Source organism: Canis lupus, chromosome 21 (assembly GCF_048164855.1).
Source record: "Canis lupus baileyi chromosome 21, mCanLup2.hap1, whole genome shotgun sequence".
Classification (NCBI taxonomy): domain Eukaryota; kingdom Metazoa; phylum Chordata; class Mammalia; order Carnivora; family Canidae; genus Canis; species Canis lupus.
The window spans coordinates 14,642,447-14,655,143 of record NC_132858.1 but is presented as its reverse complement, the minus strand read 5'-3'; the positions used below and the strand labels follow the sequence as shown (position 1 = coordinate 14,655,143).

Below are 12,697 nucleotides of genomic sequence, written 5' to 3'. Positions count from 1 at the left end.
ATAGAAAGAAAGGCATAAATAAGCAAGTGATGGCAGAGATTTCAGTTTCACATGCATCTAAACGATGACGTTGACACTGGGTGGTAATGATGACAGCTCGCTGTGCCAGGCTTGGCTTAGATGAAGTTCTGCGGGCTTTGCTTGCATAACCCCTACGTACAAAACCATCGTCACAGACAACAGTCTCACCACGTTAGGTTTACTACCCCCATCTTACAGGTGGGAAGATGAAGGCACAGAAAGCTAAAAGGACCTGGGCCTGAGGCCACACTGTGCACACAGTCAGGCTGACTTCTGACCCAGACCATCGGCTTGGAGCGCACAGTCTCACCCACCACAGGCTGGCAGTGGTCACTCCCAGTCACTATGAGATACCACCTCCTTCATTTGGCGAGGCCTAAGCGTGGATTTTGCTGAAAACCTCACAATGAAAGGACTTGAAACAGACCCAAAACGGAATGACAGAGGAGGAGAGAGAAAGAGACAGATGGAGAGATCTCAGTATCAGTTGTTGAAACTCTGCCAGAAGTGTATGACACCAGCGAATTCCTTGCCTTCTAGGATGCTCACAGCCCTTACAAGATACTTGATCCCTCCGTCCCCGAGAAGGGGAGGACAGTACCACGGGCTGAGAGCATGGCAGAGGCAGCACTGCCTTGTTCCCATTTAAAGAATGCACAAAAACAACAAAACTTGGATGAAAACCCAGGCTTGTGCAAAGCACCCACATGCGGCTAACAAAGACACCCTCGAATCATGCCCTTCTTCCCACCAAAGAATGTAATGGAGCCCTGTCAGGGACAAGGGGCATGTGAGCCACCTCCTCTCTCAGCTGTGAGGATGCTTTTTGCAAGTTCCCATCACAAACGCAAATCACTTCCTGTTTTCCTTGAAGAGAAAGCTACCCTTTGAATATGGTGTGTTTGTGAGAGAGAGAGAAAGAGAGAGAGAGAGAGAGAGAAAGTTGGTTAAGATGAACATTCCATCACTTAAAAGACCCTGTATTGTAAAAGAGAAGAAAAACCTAGGTCAAAGGTCAGCAAGGTATGCTTCACAAGCCAAATCCAGTGGACTGCCCATTCTGACAAATAATGTTTTACTAGAACAGCCACGCTCATTCTTCATGCATCGTCTGTGCCTGCTTTCACCCCTCGGCGCCAGAGTCGGGCAGCTGTGAGAGACTGCACGGCCTGCAAAGCTTAAACTATTTGCTATCCAGCTCCTTATAGACAGTCTGTCAACCCTGACGGAGATCATCGGGCAAATAGCTCACCCACCCGCTTTTGAGGGCCACAGTGTGGCTACAGTGCAAAAACAGACATGTATTTGTATCTCCAATGTGACTCAGTGGGCACAGGAATGCCCCCCCCCCCCCATCATGACATGTCTCATGGGCTGTTGAACCTGTAACTGACCCCTCCTTACCATTCCCAGTGGTGAGAATGAGCGCATAGGCTTTGATGGGTCCATGGCTGGCTTCAAACCCACTGAACTCAACCTTTACTGAATTGTGACTGATGGACGTAATATTCGGGGATCCATCTGGAGAAGGGGGGTCTGAAACAGAGCAAAATGAAACATGATCACCCACCACTTAAATAAAACTAAAGAAGATACAAAATTATTAAGGAGAAATTTGCTGCAGTGCCCTGGCTCTGGAGCGATGGGCTGGGCTCATGCAGAGCACATGCAGAGCAAGAGGCAGGGAAGGGAAGTGGGGGGTAGAGATGGCAGGTTCCGCAGCTCACGACGGCACCTTCAGCATGCCCAGCCACACACCCAGGATAGGATCCCCACAGCCTTGGTGGCTAAAGACAACCTGCCTTTCCTATCTTCTCCCAGCCTCTTCTGACCCAGAGGACTGAGGTAGAAGGAGATCAAAAGAGAGCCTGTGTGGCTGGATCTCTAAGTGGGGAGCCATTGGCAGCTCCCTGCCCACCATGGGGTACGGTATCCAATGCCCTGGTCAGCTAAAGACAGTATGGGAGAGACCTAGAGGGGAGGAAGGCTGACATGCAGAGATTACACTTTCTCCTCAGACCTGGCTGTGTTTCTGGTCCACATTCTTCAAAGTAAAGTCCTCTTTTTGCTAAGGTTGGTTTAAAACGCCACCTTGAGAAACCCAACCGACCCTCTTCCCAAAAACCAGAAAAACCGACACAGGAACATTCCATGCGAGCTTCATGATGACATGCCTCCCTTTCTGAACTGAGCTTCTTTCTTTTTTTTTTTTAGATTTTATTTATTTATTCATGAGAGACACAGAGAGAGGCAGAGACACAGGCAGAGGGAGAAGCAGGCTCCCTAGGGGGAGCCTGATGCAGGACTCAATCCCAGGACCCTGGGATCACAACCTGAGCTGAAGACAGACGCTCAACCGTTGAGCCACCTAGAGGACCCCTGAGCTGAGCTTCTAAAGTCACCCTCCAAATGAACACAAAAGGAAGAAAATGCTGAATTAAAGATGATCACACATGCACACACTTCACCTAAGTTTGTCTCTCACATACAGTGTGTTTTCATTATTATATTTAAGATTAAGGGAGACAGAGAAAACTGAACAAAAACACCACAACGTGGCTCCCATACCTGCACCGCCCAGCACGGCAGCCACTGGCCACACAGAGCTTTTGAGCTCTTCAAACATGACTGGCCCAAATTCAGAGGCACTGTACACATGAAACGTAGACTGGATTCCATGTAATACAAACTACATGTTGAAACGATAATATTTTTCATATACTGAGTTAAAGAAAACACAATTTAAATCAATGTCAGCTCTTCCTTTTGACTTTTTTTAATGCAGCTCCTAGAAAATGTTAAATTCTGCAGGAGACTCATATTATTTTGTCCTGGGCAGCAGAGCTTTGAACCAGGCTTCGGCAGCCTCTCACGTAGCTGATAGCAGTGACCACTTGAGGGCACTATCCCCATACCTAACCGTCACCTGCTGAGCCGGCTTCCTAACTCAGGCTCCCTGGATTCCCCTCCGAGCCTGGCCTTTCAGCTGCCCAGACAGGTGAGACTGTCAGTAACTTGCTAGCTCATCCTCCTGCAGGACTGGCAATCCTTTCCTTCTCTCTCTGCTTATCTGAATCCTACGCTCCAGGGATCCTGTCTGCCCTACTCACCAGTGGCCCTGACACCCGGCAAACAGCAACTAACAAATAATAGTTCTCCCAGATCTCCTAGATTTACCCATCCCATACCTCTGGGAGAAAACGCAGCTCCACTTTCATAGTAAATAAAAGTTGTGTTGAATTCGTACATAAAAATTCATTTCTGGGGGTGGGGGCGCCTGGGTGGCTCTGATGGTTGAGCGACCAACTCCTGGTTTCAGTTCAGGTTGTGATCTCATGGGTCATGAGATCGAGCCCTGCGTCAGGCTCCGCACTCAGAGAGGAGTCTGCTTGAAGATTCTCTCCCTCTGTCCTTCCTCCCACTCTCTCTCTCAAATAAATAAATAAATAAATCTTTAAAAAAAATTTCATTGGAAGAAAGGGAAAGCTATAGATTAAAAAGAGAATCACTAAATAAGTGGTCATTATCCAAACCTACCATACTGTTCAGATTCAGAAACAACTATTTCTGACAAGTTTCTTCTCCGTTCCCTGCGCATGACCTTAGAGATACCAAATCAGACATGGCTTATGTTGCTAAGTGGCTGAAGAGAGGACATTATAAAACAGAACTACAAGAAAGGCTCATTATTTCTATTATGTTCTAGAGCACTGCAGAAACCCAAAGGAGCATGCCCCAGGCCATCCTATATAGCTGGGTACCACACAACTCCAAGGAGCCCCCTGCACACTGCAGTCCATATGAACGGTGTCCCCTAGAACTGTGTGGTGCACAACCAGAGCTGCCATACGTGGCTGCTCTCAAGTGATCTTCCATACACATACCCTCATCTAATTTGTATAACAGTCCTGAAAGCTAGTATTATCCCACCCCCCCCCCCATTTTTTTTAAGATTTTATTTGTTTATTCATGAAAGACACAAGAGAGGGGCAGAAACACAGGAAGAGGGAGAAGCAGGCTCCCCACAGGGAGCCTGATGTAGGACTCAATCCCAGGACCCCGGGATCACACCCTGAGCCAAAGGCAGACACAACCACTGAACCACCCAGGTGCCCCTATTTCTCCCTTTTATAACTAAGAAAAACAAGGCTCATAGAGGTTAAGTAGCTTTTTTGGGCTCACATAGCTTGTAAAAGGCAGAACTTAGACTCAAACCCTGGTCTGCCTATCTAAATCCAAGGCACTAAAAATCAATCAATCAATCAATCAATCAATCCAAGGCACTGTCCACAGAACTCCTCAACCGCTTTTCAAGTCAGTGTCCCTGCAGTAAAAGACCTTTCTCTCTTACTATTATAACCACAGATTCTTTGGAAAATTTCCAGAAACAGTCTGATACCCTAAAGGAAATATATCCAGAGGTCAAAAAGCACAAAGCTAAACCAACCCACCAGGCTGATCTAAGACATGATGTTGGCAAAGACATGGCAAGGGAAAGACAATACAAAAGAAGCAAAGATATAAGAAGCAACTTTTTTCCAAGTCCAAAAAATAAGAAGGATGAGTGTAAAAGTTTGACTACTGGGATCCCCTGGGCAGTGAGTGAACCCCGTTCCTCAAAAAATAGCCAGGGAGTTTGTCAAAATGGATCATAGGGAATATGAATCTTCACCATATGTGTGAATTAAAATAAAAGTACTGTTTAAGTGTGATGGTAATAGCAATGTGGTTATGTCTGAATGAAAGGGGAAAAGAGCCTCTATCTTGGAGGAATACTTCTTGAAACATTTATAAATTAGAGTGTAGAATGACCAGGGCTGGTCTCAAAGTAATCCAATCAGGGAGGAGGGAATAAATGAAAGAAGACTGGTCAAACTCTGATAAACATCCATCTGGGTGATGGCGGATATGTGGGTTTCTTTAGGCTTACTTCTACTTTTGTGTATATTTAAATATTTCTATGAATGCTTTTTAAAACAAAATGCAAGACAGGAATTTATTACTTAAAAGAAAAACACAGCAATGAATTATTCTGTAAAGCAAAGGAAACCTTTGGAATATAAAACCTGAGTCCCTCTTATTCTTCTTTTTAAGACTAGATTTCTATAGAATTACCTATGCCAACAAAAATAAATATTTTAGCAGAAATTTCAAAAGAAATACAGATTTCTGGGCCACACTTGCAGACCCACTGGGTCAGCATGCTCCGGGGGTAAGCACAATGCCACCACGAAGCCCACCTGTAATGCCAGTGAGGCAGGTGTTTTGGGTGGGAGACGCCATCTTGTTGCAGGAAGAGGCAGTGGTGATGCTGATGTTGTAGGAGGTAGAAAAATTCAAATACGTGACTTCCGTCCTGTACTCCGTGCTGTTCTCTGAGGAGCAGCTCTCCAGTTGCGTCACATTTTTCCAAGCTCCTCTGCTAATCTCCAGCTGGAAGCCTGTGTTGGTGCCGAGAGGGCAGACCCACTTGAGAATCAAGACTGGCTCTTTGGGGACCATTTCGCAGTGGAAGGAGGTTACTGGAAAAGGATCTGCAAAGCAAGCACAGCACATCGTGAGGGCCTGGGACTTAGGCCTTTGTGAACACTGGCACTCAGCGAGCAGCAGAATCCTGGCTCATCTGTAATGAGGAGAGAGCCATGTGGCAGGGTAAAAGAGGCAGAGGCTGACCTTGAATCAGGACTTACTGAACTGTGTGACCTTGGGTCAGCCACCCAACCGAGCCTCAGCTGCAGGACTGTATGGCGATTAAATGAAACAAGGACTATGAGTCGCTACGCTGGAAGAGAACAGGGTTCTGCAAGAGCTAGCCGTAGCCCAACAGGATGGTGGCAGCAACTTCTTCACCCATGTCATCTCATCTTGGGGCCCCTCTGACAATCCCTCCGGAAGAGGTAGGCTTAATACCATCCCAAGTTGCTGAAGAATCAGCTGAGGCTTTGAGAGGTTATTTAAGTTGCTAAAGATGACATGGCTGGTAAGCAACAAAGCCAAAACTGGTCCCCAGGTTTTCTAAATCCAAGTCCAGGGTTTTTTATATAGATATAACATGCTGAATAGTCAATGGTAAATGGAATCAGTTTCTTCATCTTTAAAATGGGGTGTCAGGGGCACCTGGCTGGCCAGTCGGTTAAGTTTCTGACTCTTGATTTGGGCTCTGGTCATGGTCATGGGGTCCTGAAGAAATATACTGAGGGAGAGTATTATCATGACTTCAATGCTGCAGTATTCTATGTCAAAAAGCACTAACAGAAAAGCACTAACAAATCACTTGGTGCAGCTCCCACATTCTCCACCTGAGGCCTGGAAAAGTAATCTACCCAATGCACACCTACCTCCATAGCTCCTTTTCTAGCCACCCCTAGTCATAAATGCTCATATGTATGAGCTTGCTACAGACTGAAGTATAGCTAAGATAAGTATCAGCAATGGAAGCCACCCAAATCCCAAAGTTCTGTGTCTAGACCAGGTGGATGGAGCCCAAGTTAGCAGAGGTAACTCAGAGCTGCCAGGATTTCTTTAGATGCTCCATGTGAAAGGTCAGAGGTCATCATGGTTCCAGCTCCTACACTACCACCGGGGAGGCTGATCCAATGAGAACCCTCCACTTCCAAATCAGCCCAAACACACTTGAGTAGCTTGGTCTAAGGAAGAGAAGGTATAGGTACAAAGAGGGGAGAGAATAGGTGGTACACAGGTGCCAAGGTGACCCAACCAGATCTGGGAACTGAAGTACTCACAACCATTGGTATAATATTCCCTGGGGTCCTTTCTGAAAGCTCCCTCAGTTAAAAACGGGGCTACCCTTCCCTTTTTTTTTTTTAACCCTTCCCTTTACAGCATTACTTACACTAAGAGAGAAGGATCAAAATGGGTAAAAAGGCTGAGCATCCGTTTTAATAATATCCTTTCAACCTTCTTCAGTGAGGAAGCCAAACTATGAACCACAAGCTTGCATGACATCCATTTCCTGGCCCATTACCTCTCAGGCCTTACCATCTACCCATCATCCCCTTGTTGCATTAGTCCATTCCTGCCATCCTGGCCTCCTGCTCTTCCTTCAACAGGGAAGCATACTCCAGCCTCAGGACCTTTGCGCTGGCTGTTTCTCTGCTTATAGTGCTCTATGCCCTGAAAGTCATATGGCTGGCTCTTTCACTTCCTTCAGGTCTTTGCTCAATAACCTTTTCACTGGGGGCACCCTAGATACACATCTCATCTCCCCCTTCCTTATTCTTTTTCCTTTCCCTACCAGTAATCGTCATCTTGTTTATTATCTGTCCTCCCAACCAGAATAAAAATTCCAGGAAGGCAGAGACTTGCGGGTGTCACTTAACAGTGCCTGGCATATAGTCAGTGTTCAATAAATATTTGTTGAATGAATAAATGATAAGAACAAAAAGAAAGCACTAATGAGCTAATAGGACATCTCAAAGAGCTCAGTGTCTATTTCTGCCCCCGACACAGAACATTATAAAGTCTGTGGAGGACACACCTGCCAGGTCAGCACCAAACAGAAAAGAGCCCAGAAGGCACCTGGGGCTACTCACCTGTACAGAATGACTGCCAGCTGGGTGTCAGTGACATGGTGGTATTCCCTACTTGGGTGTAGATCTCCACTGTGTATGCTGAGCCAGGGCTTAACTCAGTGATGATAACAGAGGTGACGCCATCATATGTGACAAGTTGTGTTGCATTGCTGGAATTTCCATCCTTTGCAATAAAGAGGTGGTAGGTGTACCTGGGAGAAGCTTCATCAAAGTTCTGCCAAGTTAAGTTTGCCGCCGTGATGTTGGTAATTATTTCAATGTTGGATACATTACTGGGTCCTTAGGTTTTTTTTTTTTTTTTTAAAAAAAAAAAAAAGGCATGGATTAGCCTTGATTTCCAGGACCATTTTATTTACTGCCTCTAAAAACAGCCTGGCTCCTCTCGGAACAGAATAAATCAAGCTAACATTTGATGACTCAAAAGACAGAAGGCTTCCCAAAAGGACCTTCAGAAAATAATTATATAGATTGAATCTCAAAGAAAAATTCTTTTTTAAAACTTTTCAGTTTATCTGAAATATATTTTCCAGGCCTAATTTCCTATCCGTTTTGGAAACCTGATTAACGAAAGAGAAAAACAGACTAAAAAGATAACACAAACTACCACATCTACCATAGAGTTAGATCAAAAACGTTAGCAAGACCCCTCCCTGATGGCTGCGTGCAAAGCTCGTCGCTTGAGCAGTATCTCTAATGCCAACGTGACGAGGTGACCCTCCTCTAGTCTGCATTCCCAAGGAATGAATGGAACAGTTACACTGTCCATGCTTATCAGATCGTTTTCTGCTTCTAAAGACAATTCCAGGTTCACGTGGCTCAGCATCAATGCTGGGAACAACAGAACCTTTGCTGAGACTGATGTTTTCCGCTTAAGCAGCTTCACATTCTACCTGGAGCCCAGAAACACAGTGGTCTCTTATCCCCCTGTTTAGCCAGGGCTGACCTCCCACCTTTCAGGAGGGAGTCAGAAAGAACACCCCTTAGCAGGGCGTCCTAAGAGGCTTACGTGTATACTGTGCCGTGGAGCTGGATTTCCCCTTGATGTGGTTCACTTCTGGAAAGATTGTGATGTTATATAAGGTGCCTGGAACCAAGTCCCTGAGAGTGATCTCTTTCTGATAACTGTTTGTCTGGTTGGAGCCATACTCGGACTGTATGTCTAGGAAGTAGGTGTACTCAGAAGCATTGTCTGTACTCTTCCATTCCAACTGCATTTCCGTTGTGGTGACTTTGAGCACATGGATGTCCAAGACTGCACTGGGGTCTGGTTGAAAAAAAGGAAGTCTGTTAAAGACCATCATAATGCCCAGCTTTATTTCGAAGTGTCAAGAGAACTGTTCTTTTGCCATCAAAGTCTGAAATGCGTCCACGAAAGGTAAGCTCCAAAACCAGTGAGAATCACACACACTCATTTCTTTCAAGAACTTCGGCTCTTCCGTAACACAGATGAACTCACCAATTTATCCTGTTGGTTCTCTGGGCTTTTGTTTTTGTCATAACAATGCCCCCTTCGGGGGTCTTCTGGAGTGGAAAATCATGTTCAGATTCCTGATCCAAGTGCTAATGACCAGACGGGTTCAGTTTGTGAAAATTCATCAAACTACGCACTTAGGATGTGTGTATTTTTCAGTATATATACTCAATACATACCAAGGTACATATCACGATAAATAGGTTTTTACTTTTTAATCATTTCCTCAAAAGCAAACATCTTCCTGTAACATAGTCAGGCATACTGAAGAGAACGAATGAACTGGGAGAGTTGCCATTTGCAACTTGAGTATTTGAGGCCAGGGTGAAGAAGTATTTGAGTATTGAGTATTTGAGGTTGTGAGTATTTGAGGCCAGGGTTTGAGGCCAGTATTTGAGGCCAGGGTAAAGAAGCGAAAACACTTATCCTATCTGCCCTCAGAGCTGAGGTCAGAAGAGAAATCTCCCTCAGGAACACTCTGGGTACCTTGTTCCACCCACCTCACCTCTACACACTGAACCGGATGTAATAGGAACACACAGATCAAGGTCCAGAAATAACTACCTAAATGGGGCCTCTTCTCTGCCCTTGTTTTCAAAACACTTCTCTCTTCACCTGGGAACAAAGGTCACCTCTAATGGGAGGAACTGAGTGGCTGAGGGGACAAGAGAGGGGAATATTTTCAGTGTAAAACCTTCTGCATTTTTTTTATTATTTTGTACCACGTGCATGTACTACTTCTTCCAAAATTTATTTTTTATAAGTGGGTTCTCCTTCAAGGGAGGTAGCTTTGAGAGGCTTCTTTCTCTACCACCAGCCAGATTCCTGATGTTAAAGGGATTCTACAGACAAAAGACCATAAGAGAAAGCCACTATCTATAAAGGTAAAAGAACCTACAAATAATCTAAATATTCCATTAAAAAAAAGAAGGGCTTTGGGCAGCCCAGGTGGCTCAGCGGTTTAGCGCCGCCTTCAGTCCAGGGCGTGATCCTGGAAACCCAAGATGGAGTCCCACGTCAGGCTCTCTGCATGGAGCCTGCTTCTCCCTCTGCCTGTGTCTCTGCCTCTCTCCCTCTCTCTCTCTCTCTGTCTCTCATGAATAAATAAAATAAAAAATCTTTAAAAAAAAAAAAAAAAGAAGAAGAAGAAAGGCTTTGTAAACTGTGATCTGGCTACCTAATGAAACATTCTGCTGCCATTAAAAACATGAAGATCAATATTTACAATGGAAGGGAAGCTAGAGCCCACACTGAGTAAAAAAAAAAAAAATCATACAAAATACAATGGTTTGTATAATAATTACTGATGTACACAAAACCTATATTATGGACACAGATGTGAAAGCAATTCAGCTGGGTTAGAAGAGTGGAGTTATTTTTTAATCCCTTCCTTTTGATGGTGATAAAATACACATAATATTCATCATTTTAACCATTTGCAAATGTACAACTCAGTGGCATTAAACACATTCATGCCACATACATACAAACATACAATGTTGTGTAACCAGCACCATCATCCATACCCAAAACATTTCATCACCCACCTCTAACATACACTCTGTTCCCATTAAACAGCAACCCCCCCTCCCCCCGGTAACCTCTATTCTACATTCATCTCTATGAACTTGCCTATTCCAAGAACCTTTTGTGAATGGAAACCTAATATTTGTCCTTCTGTGTCTGGCTTCTTTCATGTAGCATGATGTTTTGAAGGCTCATCCATGTTGCAGCAGCTAGCAGAATTTCATTCCTTTTTTATGGCTGAATAATATTCTTTTGTGTGGCTTTATCTTATTTTGTCTATCCACTGCTCTGTTGATGAACACTTAATTGCTTCCACTTCTTAGCTATCATGAATCATGCTACTATGAACACCTGTTACAGTAACTATGTGAATGAAGTCTTTGCTTTCAATTCTTCTGGATACAAACACAAGCAGACACACACACACACACACACACACACACACACAGGATTGGGATTGCTGGGTCATACAGTATTTGTTTTGGTTTCTTCAAAATTTCCTTTAATGCTGTTATATCAATTTTAATAATAACCGAAGTTGTTCAATAATACAATGGTAATCCCCTAAGAGACTTATTACAACTCTTCTTGATTTCCATTCAGTGAGACTCAGTTATGGGCGACAGTGCAAGAAATGCTTTCTCTTCAAGGAACAGTCCTAAATTACTTTGCAGCTGTACCACGTCAAAGTGTCAGTCCACACTGTCGCTAAGACCTCACTCTTCAAAGCCAGACAGAAGCCAGTTCACTACCTTGTCACTCTGGGCCAGTTATTAAGCTCACAGACCTCCCATTTCCTACTCTGGAAAATAGGTCAACAGTACCTACCTCATGAAGTTGTGATAAAAATTAAAAAATAAAGGATGAGAGCCCAGCACTTTATCAACCCCCAATATATTAAACTATTGTTATACTTAGTTCTGGTGACTGGCAAGTCACACAATATCAAGGGTCCCCCACCATGGTGATGCTCATTATTAGCAAATTCTCAAAAGAAGGAAAGAAATATATGTTGACATTAAGAGCCCATATCAACAGTCTAATCCAAAATTCACACATCTGAGGAATACACATTTGCAGTTCCTTATTTTGAAAGCAGAACTTCCAAGTAACTATCAATATCTTAACCCATTAAAAAAAAATATCTTAACCCAACCAACAGAGTTAAAGAGACCTATACAAGGAAAATCTCAAAAGCCCACCTGATTTCATGTGTGGCTAAAGGAACTAGTCTCATTTCTTTATTCTTCCCTCTGTATAAAAGATTTCAATTCTCTTACGATCAAAGAACAGTGCATGTTTTCCAAACTTTCCCCCAAAAAATTTATTTCAAATTTTAAAAACAATAGTAATGAACATTAAGTTTTTTCATAAGATACCTTCATCAATATCATTTAACCTTAAAGAACAATGTTGTTTATAAAAGACTGTAAATAATCTACTTATTCAACAATAGAGGAGTACTTAAATAATTTACAATACATCCAGATCAATGGTTCTTAAACTTTGAGTCTCAGGACTCCTTCATCACCTCTTAAAAGAGAATTTTTTTTTTATGCAGGCTATGTTTATATTTACTATACTAGAAATAAAAATGAGGATATTTTTAAAACGTAAGAATACACCAGCATACATTCCATTAGCCATCAGAGTGGGTGATGTCATCCCTTGTCACATAGCATCTGGAAAACTCCATCATACAGTCACCATGAAAGAATAAAAGTGAAGAAGCCAAATAACATTTTAGCAGCATTATGATAATAATAATGCCTTGTTGACCCCTTGAAAAAAACTAGGGAACTCTCAAGGATCCCTGAGTCATACTTTGAACAATGATTTATCTCAGGGGTCAAGTAAGTTTTGCTTTAAGGGCCACCTTAAAGAATTAATATTTTAAGCTTTGTGGGCCATATATTTTCTGTTGCAACTACTCATTTCTAGCACAAAAGAAGTTGTAGACCATATGTAAATATATAAGCATGGTTGTGTTCCAATAAGACTTTATTTTCAAAAATAGGCAGTGGGCCAGATTTGGCCCATGGGCCATTATTATCTGTCGACCTTTGATTTGTCTAAATGCCAGGCAGGTATTAAAATTATCCTGTAGAAATATTTGTGTTGAAAG

General features: G+C 43.2%; 1 protein-coding gene across 1 annotated transcript in view; it reads right to left on the bottom strand.

The window, feature by feature from the left end:
• The window catches only part of PTPRJ (protein tyrosine phosphatase receptor type J), a 162,663-nt gene that overhangs the window by 24,772 nt on the left and 125,194 nt on the right, over positions 1–12,697 (bottom strand). The window contains exons 8-11 of the mRNA XM_072790813.1: positions 8,581–8,838; positions 7,575–7,853; positions 5,262–5,555; positions 1,426–1,557 (exon numbers count right to left, since the gene is read on the bottom strand). Coding sequence (XP_072646914.1) covers positions 1,426–1,557; positions 5,262–5,555; positions 7,575–7,853; positions 8,581–8,838 — 963 coding nt within the window. The remainder of the gene's footprint in view (positions 1–1,425; positions 1,558–5,261; positions 5,556–7,574; positions 7,854–8,580; positions 8,839–12,697) is intronic.